At 38.7% G+C, this 12,721-nt stretch overlaps 1 protein-coding gene across 1 annotated transcript in view; it reads right to left on the bottom strand.

The window, feature by feature from the left end:
- Nucleotides 1-12,721, bottom strand: part of USPL1 (ubiquitin specific peptidase like 1) — a 39,869-nt gene that overhangs the window by 7,403 nt on the left and 19,745 nt on the right. The window contains exons 6-7 of the mRNA XM_082859366.1: nucleotides 7,843-7,972; nucleotides 4,520-4,645 (exon numbers count right to left, since the gene is read on the bottom strand). Of these exons, the coding sequence (XP_082715492.1) occupies nucleotides 4,520-4,645; nucleotides 7,843-7,972 (256 nt within the window). The remainder of the gene's footprint in view (nucleotides 1-4,519; nucleotides 4,646-7,842; nucleotides 7,973-12,721) is intronic.

The following is a 12,721-nucleotide window of genomic DNA, read 5'->3' as shown; positions in this document are numbered from 1 at the left end:
ACAAGAGATTTCAAGCTACGATCCATTTGTACTCATCTCCCTAACATGAGATTCAACTCCTCCTGTTATAAGGATCTACCCTCAGGAAGAGAAGAAAAAATAGGAAAGAGAGAAAGCAAGCACAAGAGAACTGTGCTAACTGCCCTGCTATACAAGTCAGCAGGGCACACTGAGTCAGCTCCACAAAAAGTAGCCAGTCTTGTGCTAATGGCCTGGAGTACAAGTTTTTGATTTTCAGCCCAACTAATGTAATATAATCATTCATATTTTAGAAAAAGCATATTTAACAATGTGCACATATGTACTTCTGAACTGTAATAATGTAGGCTTTAGGCAGAAAAAAATCTGCAAATGTAATTTTTAAACCTCATTACATTTCAGCTCTATTATACCACTGTTTGAATTTGCAATATGACAAAAAATGAAAAATATGAGTAAAATTAGGTGTAATTCAAAGAATTAGAATTCGTTCATGTTAATTGTAAAAAAGAAAATACATCTTTAGAAAAAATTCAACTGTTCGGGAATTCCCTGGCTGTCCACTGGTTAAGACTCCATGCTTCCACTGCAGGGGGTGTGGGTTCAATCCCTAGTTGGGGAACAAGGATCTCACATGCTGCGTGGCCAAAAAAAAAAAACTCAACTGTTCAACAAAGGTTTACAAACTGTGTTTTCTGAAGGTGATTCAAGGATCTCACAAATAATGAAACATTTCCTGCCAAACAATGAAGACTTAAATTAAGAAACATAATTTTAACTATTTTTTATATCAGTATTCCATCCAAAATTTGTAGGGGAGAGTGTACTTTATCTGTTTTAAAAAAGTCTGAAAATCATCGTATTAGACAGTTTAACAAAGCTCTCTCTATAAGCACAGAGCAGAAATGTCTTATTTCAATTCTCCCTACTCCCCTATCCTTTAGAAATAGTTATTTAAAAAACTGATCATTGTTAAAACTTTAAGTAAGCTTTTCAAATGACAATCCAGGATAGCATATGACCAGATTCCTAAAGGAGATCGTGGCAGTAATGAGAGGTTCATTTCAAGAGTCTGTGAAGTAAAATTAAATCACATTCTAAGTCTATGTCACCATGCTCTGGATATAATTCCTAAATAATTTACTCAAATTTACTTAAAGAAAAGTAGCAGATTTGGACCCACCAGATTTATCAATGGACTCTTTTTCCAATGGGAACATATAGAGATGGGGATTACCTGAGACAAGGTGCTCAGGGAACACTATTAATTTTTAGAATGCTATAAGATTGAGTTATGCACAATATCATGATGGACCTAATTACTTTTAAGTTATCCCTAAAAGCTATATTAAATTTGCTTCTAAATTCCATTAGATACCAACAATCAAGTTACACAAATTTCAAAGTAAAAAAATTACCAGGGACTTTATAAAGACATTGTCATTTAAAATTTAAGTGAAATTTTACATACTAGTTCAATTTACTTTTGAATACAGTAAATGTCCAAATTATAAATTCTGCTTACAAATTGGCCCATTCACTAGAACTCTAAACACATTTCCCATTGAAACACTGGCTGGATACATTTCCACATCAGAGTATGAATCTTTAATGTAAGTAAAGCAACATATTTGTATAATTAAAAATTATATGTTGCAATACAACAAATTAATAGATCAAACAAAATAGTAGTGAGTTTGTCTTCAATGTTAGGGCTTGAGAAAAAGCACTATAAACTGTTATAATTATATACACCAAGAAGCCTCAAGTGATCCAGGGCAGGATGACAGACTTCCAATCCGGCTGCCCTTCTACCTCATCACTAAGGAAAGCACTTCAAAAAAAAAGGATTCCCTGGCGGTCCAGTGGTTAGGACTCTGTGCTTTCACTGCCGAGGGTGCGGATTCAATCCCTAGCTGGGGAACTAAGATCTCACAAGCCATGCAGCACAGTCAAAAAAATAAAAGGGTGGGGGGGATTCCCTCAAGACTTAAATCTCAAAGCTTGGACCCCAGACAGCCTATGGACTTTTGGTTAAAGATATCTCCACTGTCTCCCCAATCAAATGCTATCAAATGATAGTAAAGGACAAAAAAAGGTAATAAATCAAAAGGACAAAAAAAGGGAAAGGAGACATGAGCAAACGAGAAGACAATAAATACTTAGAAGACAAAAAGCAAACAGAAAAATGGTAACTTAGCAGAATGAATGAAGTGATGAATGTAGTGACTGCTACAGAGTGGGGATACTGATGAGAAGAGCTTATATGCCCCCAAAGAACCCCTAAAGACTCAATATTGATAGGCAACAGATGTTGAAGAAGGTAGGGGTAAGGCCCTGGGCTGAATACTGAGATAGTGACCACAAGTGTGTATAAAGAAGACTCCCGGGACTTCCCTGGTGGCATAGTGGTTAAGAATACGCCTGCCAATGCAGGGGAACCGGGTTCGAGCCCTCGTCCAGGAAGATCCCACATGCCGCGGAGCAACTAAGCCCGTGCGCCACAACTACTGAGCCTGCACTCTAAAGCCCAAGAGCCACAACTACTGAAGCCCACGCGCCACAACTACTGAAGCCCGCCCGCCTAGAGCCCGTGCTCCGCAACAAGAGAAGCCACCGCAACGAGAAGCCCATGCACCGCAAAGAAGAGTAGCCCCCGCTTGCCGCAACTAGAGAAAGCCGACGCACAGCAAGACCCAACGCAGCCAAATATAAATAAATAAAATAAATAAATTTATTAAAAAAAAAAAAGAAGACTCCCATGCAGCAGACCCAGGGAGGAACCAGTATAGATTAGAACCCTGGAGCAGAAGGATAAAAGGTTTCCAGAAAAAAAGGGGGAGGAGAACTTAAAAAACTGAAGCATTTGAGTGTTTAGAAAATTTACTAACGGGCATTTGAAGAATTTGGAAAAAAAATCACAATGTATATATAACAAAGCAAGTGAAAACACAGGCAATTAGTAATTCCAGGAAAACTAAAGAGTTATAAAAGAAATGAAACATAACCACGTATCCTGCTTGGCTGGAGAGGGAATATATGCATATTCATAATAAACAATAAGTACTGAAGCACTGATTTAACCAAAAATGTAATCATATTGGAAGGACAGGGAGAGGTTAAATAGAGACGGGGCCCAGGTGTTGGTGTAAGAGCCCTTAGTCCTCAACTACTATAAAAGAAGACTACATAAAGGTGGAATAAGTACACTGTTTTGAAATCTCAAAGTAAATACTACCTTAAAGGTTTAAAAAGCAGATGCCTGGGGCTTCCCTGTGGCGCAGTGGTTAAGAATCCGCCTGCCAATGCAGGGGACATGGGTTCGAGCCCTGGTCCGGGAAGATCCCACATGCCGTGGAGCAACTAAGCCTGTGTGCCACAACTACTGAGCCTGCACTCTAGAGCCCGCAAACCACAACTACTGAGCCTACGAGCCACAACTACTGAAGCCCAGGTGCCTAGAGCCCGTGCTCTGCAACAAGAGAAGCCAACGTAATGAGGAGCCCACGCGCTGCCACAAAGAGTAGCCCCCGCTCGCCACAACTAGAGAAAACCCGTGTGCAGCAGCAAAGACCCAATGCAGCTAAAAAATTAAACAAATGAATAAATAAAATTTAAAAAAAAAAAAAAAAGCAGATGCCTGGAGATGGGTTAGGAGTGGCACTGCCCTTTTTTCCTTTTAAGTCTTGGCACTATTAGATTAACTGAGAATTTATTACTTGGATGATAATAAACCTTTAGGAAAGATTCTGAGAGGTTTCTTGGCACATCCAAGGGCATCAGAAAAAGGTTAAGAAAAGGTTAATGTCACTGGTTCTTTATTACATCAAATTAAACCTCAAAACATTTTCTTTATGTAGAGATAAGGGCAACTGAAAGCAAAGGTTAAAGAGGAGGTATGTGTGTGAGTGTATTAACAAAAGAGAGACAAACTGCCTAAAATGGAATTTACCTGTGAGTTTTTAAAGATATGGGGCTTCTGATAACACTGGAAAAGATAATTCTGATCAGTCCTCCCACTGAGGAAAAAATAGAAGAGCTGGCAAAATATAAAAATGATACATCTGCTCAAGGGCAGCAGAGAGCTTACAGCAGGACGAGGAATTAGCAGGCCGAGGACTGCAAGAAGAGGGAAATTCAGACAGATGAGCCTATGGCTCATCTTTGAATCATCTTAGTTCTTGAAATTAGATTAAGGACATTCCAGAATTCTAAGGACTCCAGGCACTTGGCAGAGGTGAGAAAAATGCAAGTTTAATATCCTTAAAGAGAGAAAAAAGGCAAAAGAAGGTAAGACAGTAGGACAGTGGGGTCAGACAATCACCCTAACTCAGCTCCGCAGTGGTATGTCGCCTGAACAGCTTCCTTATTGGCCAGAGTTCCTGATGGAGAGAAGCATTTTGGCAATTCACAAACATACATTAACTCCAACTTCTGAAAGTGGGTTGTAGTCATCACTTTCAATTCTACACATTAAAAAAAAAAAAAAGTAAATCCACCTTCATTTTGTTCTAAAAATAGTAGTGCAATTTAAACTCACTTTTCTAATACCATTTTTCTTATCTGTGACTTATTGTTGCAATTGTTACATGGACCAAAATGGGCAGCATTAACTGGGTGCCACTCAGGGATGACGTTTGTAAAGGTGACCAGATTCTTCATACATCTATAAAAAAAGAAGACAAAACTTTGATTAAGTTAAATTCATTTATGTTAACTCAATCAACATTTAAAATAAAAAGGTACTTTCCTTTATTTGTTTATTCATACTTTCCTATTCCCTCAAATCAATACATCAATGTTCCTCCCGAACCCTGCTCTAGTAAAGCTCTTGTAAGGACTCTCCACGTTAATTACCTATAGTTTTCAGCTATGAGATGAAGAAAGCGTTAAGGCAGAGTTTCTCGAGAGCAATACCACTGCTGTTTTGCACTGGGTTGTTCTTTGCTGTGTGGCACAGTACTGTGCATTGCTGGATACGTGGCCTCATCCCTGGCCTCTACCCACTAGATGCCAGTAACAGCCTCCAGCTGTAGCAACTCCAGCTGTAGCAATATCTCCAGACATTGCCAAATGTCCCATGGGACAAAAATAGCCCCCCCCCCCCAGAAAAATATTTTTCTCAAAAAATAGTTGAGAACCACTGTTCTAAGGCTTTCAAATTTATTAAGAGCTCATCTCTTACTCAAAAAATTCACAATCTGGCTCTCCATTATTGACAACCTAAAACAAAAAGGGGCACTTACAAATATATACAATCAGGAATAGAGACAACTTAATTATCTTGATCCTTAAAATATAAGAATATCAGCTGCGAAAGAATATTGTTTTCACAGTTTACACAAGTTCTAAATTTGCACTTTAGCCTGAATACTTAATAGCAATAGGCATCTAAAAAGATGATCTTTACAGATGCACACTGTACCGCAACTAGATCCGCTTTAGTAACATCTTTAAAAGAGCAATTATTCTAAAAAGATGATCTTTACAGATGCACACTGTGCCTCAACTAGATTCGCTTCAGTAATATCTTTAAAAGAGCAATTATTTATTATCTAGGAGACACTACCTTCTTCTCTAAACAGTAACAAATACTGGTAAGTCATAAGTGAGATAAGCACAGGCCGTTAAAAATAGATCAGGGAAGCTAACATTTTAAAAGCAAAGCCACATAGAGGTATCAACAAATACACTGACTATATTTCTGCTAAATTCTTAGTTCTCAGAGATAAATGTGAAGTAAAGCCTCCTATTTTTTAGTTAATAGAAGGGAATTTGTCTCAGCAAGTAAGTGTTAACGCTCCACAGGACATCTGACATTTCTGAGCACTTACTGTGTACAAGTCACCGTGCTAAGCACTCACGTACCAAACAAATCGAAGTGGCAGGTACTATTCTTATCCCCATTTTACAGATGAGGAAAGTGAAATACATCGGATGATAAATGACAGACTTGAGACAGGAATTCAGGGAGTCCAACTCCAAAGACCATGTTTTTAACTGCCTCCAGAACATATCTTCTAAATTAAGTAAGAGCTGTTCAACTGGCACTAAAAGCAGCAGCACAAAAATGAATGAGTTTGCTGGGTATTCTTCCACCAGATTAAGTGAAAATACTTTTAGTAAAATGCCACTTCATTTTAGCTTTTCCTCTATAACTCCTTTTACTTTTAGAACAAAGAACTTAAAAAAAAAAAAAAAAAGGCAAACCCAAAGTGGTTGGTGGCTTCTGTGCCTTGAGCTCTCAGAGTTTTTTCTATACAGCTCCAAAATGCACTTATCCACCTTGTATGCAAAGCCAACAGATCAAAATAACGACTGAGTCACCGGTCCCCTATTATGTTCATGTTATTTCCCTAACTAACTGGTCTGAATTTGGTCAGAATAAAGATTACTTCTGTTGAGTTCCTGGCACACAGGATATGTTCAATGAAAAGCTGTCAAACAACTGAGATGGGGATTTTGGAAAAGCTATAATGAAGCTGATTTTAATCATCAGACTTGCATATGTTATTTATGTTATTTAAAATCCAGGTGGTGATTAGGCAGTACACCACAGTGAGCAGGAAAGTCTTAGAGAACAGAAAACCTAAGCCTGAATTTTGCCACTTACTAGCATGTCACCTTGGGCATCAATTTAACCCCTTTAAAGCTTCAGTTTTCACATTGTCAAATGAGGAGAAAGTCAGGTAATTTATAGAAATTAATGACAGAAGACCTAGAAGCAGGTATTTGTTCTCATACTCACTTACACAAAATTATTTAAGTCTTAGGTATGAGTGAAATGCTAACTCTTACTCTGTTCTAGTACTTTCAAGCTAACTGGTAAAAATACAAATGTTTCCTGGTTCTGTAGCTTGGATTCCCTAGAGTGTTCTCTCAGTCCCAACTCTCCTCAACTGATTCCTAAATACCTAAAAATAATCTTGATTAAGATAATGGATATCTAAAGCAATACTTTCCTCTTATAGTTTTATTTAATAACTTTGAGAGACTCCAAATTTTCTAGTTTACTAATAGTTGACTTTCAGAAAAGAGGAAAGGCCAGCCAGCCAGAGACTTTCTCATATATGGACAAAGTGAGGGTATCATGCCTGATGAACTTTCTCTCCATGACTCCTCTTCTAAAACCTAATTTCTCTCCTTATTTATGTGGCAGGTGTATGGAGGCAAAATAAATTTGCAGCTTCTTTCTTCTCCATGCTTCCTCCCAAGTACCAATCTCAGGGTCATGTACAACAACCATGACCCCTCTAATCCTCACCTAGAGGCATCAGGGAAGTAGAAAGTACGGCTGAGACAGCTCACGTGTGGAAGGATTCTGGTGATGGCTGGTCTTTCATGGGACTAAGGAAAGGAATAGGAAAGCATAAGTTACCTCTGAGGACTGCTATCAGACTCTGGGAGCCTAAAATCAAGTTGCCATGATGTTAAAAACAAGCAAACAAAAGCCCTAGTCCCTAATATTGGAGTAAACAAAACACACATAGTTTTTCAAAGAATTCTAAGAGGTATTCTTACTCAGTGGGGAATCCAGAGGGGAGGGGAGTACAGGGGAACATGCTACGTTCCCATTTGTCCCCACTTCCCACTAAAGAACTTCTTAAGAAAATGCCTTCTAGTAATCTATCAAACCATTTTTTTTTTGTACTCTTCTAGTATGAAGAAGCAAGCAAATTGCAATTTCTGAGGCTCAAAATTTTCCTTTAAACCTTAATGGTGGAGAAACTTCAATATATGGTGGGAAATTTTATCAAGGGTAGAGAGAGCAGTGCTACAAGTGGAAGCAAGTTTTCTTCCAATTTTATTACTTGGAGCCATTTTCAATAGAATGAATCCATTTTAAAAAATAGAAAAACTAACCTGTTTTGATATTTGTGTCCACATTGTGAACATTCAAAATTCCAAGAAAAAGAATATGTGAAGAGCTTCTCAACGTGGGGTTCTGTTTTTAAGAGCAGGGGAAGTGCAAACACAGGGCTTTCCATATCACCTTGAAGAAGAAAAAAAAAATTATTGCTCATAATTAACTGAAAAAGATAAACCAAAATTACAAATTGTTGTCTTTTCTCACTACATTCACAGTGTGAATATATGTGAATATGCATGTATGACAGAGTAAGTTATTCACAGTTGGGCAAGGGAAGTTTTCAAAGCATTTTCTAAAAATGTCCATCATAAAGATTTAATTAACACTCAGTATCTTTCATTTGTATTGGTGGACATTTATGAAAACTTCTTAAGACAAAAGATAGAAAAGGCTCATACTGTCTCCTCAGATCTTTTTAGGTTTTCTCAGGGAAAACATATCCTCAGAACTATAACAGCCCTAGAGTATTATAAAAACAAAGCAAAAACATGTACAGGTTTGTTTGGTACAGATACTAAAAGTAATATGACTGGTGAAACACTGTACGATAGTAATTTCAGAGCTGGACAAAACCATTAAAAAGCCATCTCCATTCTGACTCTCTTGTTCTACATGTGGTGAGGGCATGACAAACCAGGCTTAGAGGACCAGATTCAAATCTCCAGACACCTTACCTACTACTCTTCTTAATCTTTTAACAATTAAAATTAAACTTCAACAACTTTAAGGCTAAAGAAGATCTGAATTTTGTTGTCATTAAAACAAAAACCCAACTATGGATTCTGTTTTCCAATTTAGAGACCAGCAAGCAAGTTAGTAGGAGGATTTATATTCTCCTCTTACATCCATCCTCCAATTGGTTTCTCTCCTTCCTATCCTCCGGGGAGCTTAGATGCTGCCTTACTGATTTGGCCTGAGAAAGAACCTGAGTTCTTCTATCCTCTCCCTCCCCTGGGACAGTCTCACTTCCGTGGTTCAGTTCTCCCCCTTGGCTGGAACTACAGTTGCCTGGAACACAGCCAGGAGGAGTCACCTTGGCATGACCAAAAGGCAGAACAGTGGGTTTTATTGCCTAAGCACACGCTATAAATATCGGTGGTCACAAAGGCTATTTTAATAGTCACCTTTGTGGTGCAGTCCCACAGCTATTTTTGTACAAAAAACATAAAATATTTTTTATAAACAGAAATAAATACAAATCAATCTCCTAAAAATGAACAGATGCAACATCATATGCATAAACAGTGCAGAGTACAGCATGAGTTTGTAATCAGTTATCAGCCTTTAAATGCTTACTCTATTGTAACTAAATATTAAGTGAAAAAGTAAGTAATTTGTATTTCATGAGGACATAGAATCTTTAGGTCTAAAAATACATGAAGTTTTCAATGAATCAAAGTATCATGAAAGAGCTCAAAACACAGTTAAATAAGTTACATGATTACAGATCATTTTAGATAATTTACATAGCTCCTAAATTGATCTTAATTATTTTTCCTTTGATTATAAGTTTTATGGGTATAAAGCATCCTATTAGAGAACATATAATGCCAATACCTAATTCTAATTTTTAGAACCTCCAGCCTAAATTAGTTAAGTGGTTTATTGATTGACTGATTGATTGATTGATGGCTGCGTTGGATCTTCGTTGCTGCACTCGGGCTTTCTCTAGTTGCGGTGAGCGGGGGCTACTCATCATTGCGGTGCGTGGGCCTCTCATTGTGGTGGCTTCTCTTGTTGCGAAGCACAGGCTCTAGGCTTGCGGGCTTCAGTAGTTGTTGCAAGCGGGCTCAGTAGTTGTGGCTCGCGGGCTCTAGAGCACAGGCTCAGCGGTTGTGGCGCATGGCCTTACTTGCTCCGCGGCATGTGGGATCTTCCCGGACCAGGGCTCGAACCCATGTTCCCTGCATTGGCAGGCGGCTTCTTAACCACTGCGCCACCAGGGAAGCCCTAGTTAAGTGGTTTCTTTGCCTCTAGTACCTTATCCCCAACTCCTACCCAACTACAGATCTTCCTCATCTTATGATAGGGTTAGGTCCCAATAAACCTTTATACTGTAAGCTGAAAATATCATTAAGTCGAAAATGCATTTAATACACCTAACCTACTGAATATCACAGCTTAACCCAGCCTAACTTCAACGTGCTCAGAAAACTTAACATTAGAATACAGTTGGGCAAAATCATTGAATACAAAGCCTATTTTAAAATAAAGTATTGAATATCTCATATAATTTATTGAATACTATAATGAAAGTGAAAAACAGAACGGTGGTCTGGGTCCAGCATGGTTGTAAGTGTATCAGTTGTTTATCCCATGATTGCATGGCTGGCTGGGAGCTACAGCCACTGCCCAGCATCACGAGTGAGTATCACACCACTTACCACTAGCCCAGGAAAAGATCAAAATTCAAAGTGCAGTTTCTACTGAATGCATTGATCTCTTTAACATCATTGTAAACTCAAAAGTCAGACCATTGAAAGATGGGGACCTAGTACCTAGTTTGCATATTGCCCTAAAGTACCCTCGTTTATTACCAGGATGCAAACCTTTCAGTGACTCCTTGCTGTCTAGCTATTCAAGTTTCCTCTTCTGTTAATTTCTCATTAATGTTTTCTGGCCATTTTTCTATCAGTTTTTGTCTTTTTTTTTTTTAACTGATGTACAGGAGTTCCTTGTAAGATATCCTGGGTATTATTTCTTTGTTCTATCTTTGCCCAGAGGTTTTAAACTTTAATGTAATCACAGTCACCAATCTCTTCTTTTATGTATCTTATTTAGGAAATTCTTCCCCACTGAGCGGTAAAATATTCACCTGTATTTTCTTCCAGAGTTTTACAACTCTGCTTTTCATGTTCAGGCTTTTAAATATGCTGAAGTTTCTTTCTAATTACGGTGTGAAGTAGGGATCTAATTTTCCCCCTGTATCAGGAAACTACTGTCCCAAGCACCGTTTCCTGGATGGCCTTTTCTTTCCCCACCTACCTGCATCAGTACCTCCATCATGGTTATGAAGTAACCAAACGGGGAGAGTTCTGATCTGGACTTTCTATTCTGTTCTAGTGGTCTGTCTATCCTTACACTGGTACACTACACTCAAAGGCTAAATTACTCTTTACACTTACATAAATAAGTAGAAACCAAAACAATAACAGCTTTTTCCTTTTTAAAATAAAGAAAGAAATATACACATTAGAGGGAAAGAAAACACCAAATTGAAGATAGTAGTTACCTTTGTGGGGAGGTAAGGAAGAATTGGGGAAGAGTACATAAAGGGCTTCAGTTGTATTTGTAATGTTATATTTCTTAAACTGTGGGGAGGGAGAGCAGAGAGGACAGTTTACGGGGGAGGGAGAGCAGAGAGGACAGTTTACAATGCCTTTTTTAAAAAACAATAATCAAAATGAGGAAGTGGCTGGCTGATCTTAAAAATTTAACAAACATTCCGGGTCAATACAGATTCTACTTCTCTTTCTTTAGTACTTTAAAATACACGTTAATATTCAGAATGAGGACACATACATTGTAAGACTCTAAAGTGCTCCCTGAAACAAAGATTTCATTAGTAAGATCTTAGCCTCTAATGTAGCACCTCTCACTGCTGACTGAGTAGTACAAACACAAATGAGAGGATTCTACTGTATTGGAAGAGCTGTATGCTTGCCCAATTGCTATGAGTGCACAAAATTTACAAATCCCAGACCCAAGGTAGCAACAGAGCAAGACGCCACCTTGTAAATACAATTAGCAGGGATAAGAAGAGTGATGATTCAGACTGGGGAAGAAACCACTCTTTAATTCAATTGGGAACTGGAGTAGGGAACCTGAATAAAACATCTCAGGTCACTCTAGGAGGGAAATGATACCTGCAAAATGCAACACGGGAGCCCCTCAGTCTACACTCTGGCAATCTTATGAAAAAGGCTCCTTTGAAATGAGTATCCACCCAACAGATCAGTGATTGGGGGTAAGGAAAGGGGCTGACCATAAAGGAGCCAGGGGAACATTTTCATGGTGATAGAACTGTTCTATATTTTGATTGTGGAAATGGTAACACAACTGTATACATTTGAAAAGGATTTTACTATATGTAAATAATACTTTGATAAAAAGAATATTCGTCCCATCTGAGATCCCACCTGATGATGAATTAGAATAGCCCTTTAGTCCTAGAGGAGGCAATGCCAAAGATCTGGCATATGGAAAATCAGTTTATAAGAACAGAGTAAACTTAAATATGTAGGAGTCCGTGAAAAACAAAATAGTAAAACTAGGGGACAGAACTGTGGGACAAAGAAATAAGGGGATACAACCATGCAAAAAAGACACTGCTTCCAGATACACTATCTGGGTCTGATGAAATAAAGGCCACTTGTTGAGAGAAAAACTTGAAGGCATTGATATTGTACATAATTTAACAGGAGTATTATACTAATAGGAGTATCATATATTCAGCTACTACAACACAATATTAATTGAAGAGTTAATACAAGGATAAAGAGAGGGACTTCCCTGGTGGCGCACTGGTTGGGAATACACCTACCAATGCAGGGTTCGAGCCCTGGTCCGGGAAGATCCCACATGCCACGGAGCAACTAAGCCCGTGCACCACAACTACTGAGCTCGCGAGCCACAACTACTGAAGCCCGCGCGCCTAGAGCCCGTGCTCTGCAACAAGAGAAGCCCCCGCAATGAGAAGCCCACGCACCACAACTACTGAGCCCACGTGCCACAACTACTGAAGCCCGTGCACCTAGAGTCCATGCTCTGCAACAAGTGAAGCCACTCAATGAGAAGCCCGCGCAAGGCAATGAAGAGTAGCCCCCGCTCGCTGCAACTAGAGAAAGCCCACGTGCAGCAACAAAGACCCAA

The sequence above is a fragment of the Leucopleurus acutus genome (genome assembly GCF_964270905.1).
Source record: "Leucopleurus acutus genome assembly, chromosome: 18".
Taxonomy (NCBI): Eukaryota; Metazoa; Chordata; class Mammalia; order Artiodactyla; family Delphinidae; genus Leucopleurus; species Leucopleurus acutus.
The sequence above is the reverse complement of the archived record's forward strand: the minus strand, read 5'-3'. Positions and strand labels throughout refer to the sequence as shown.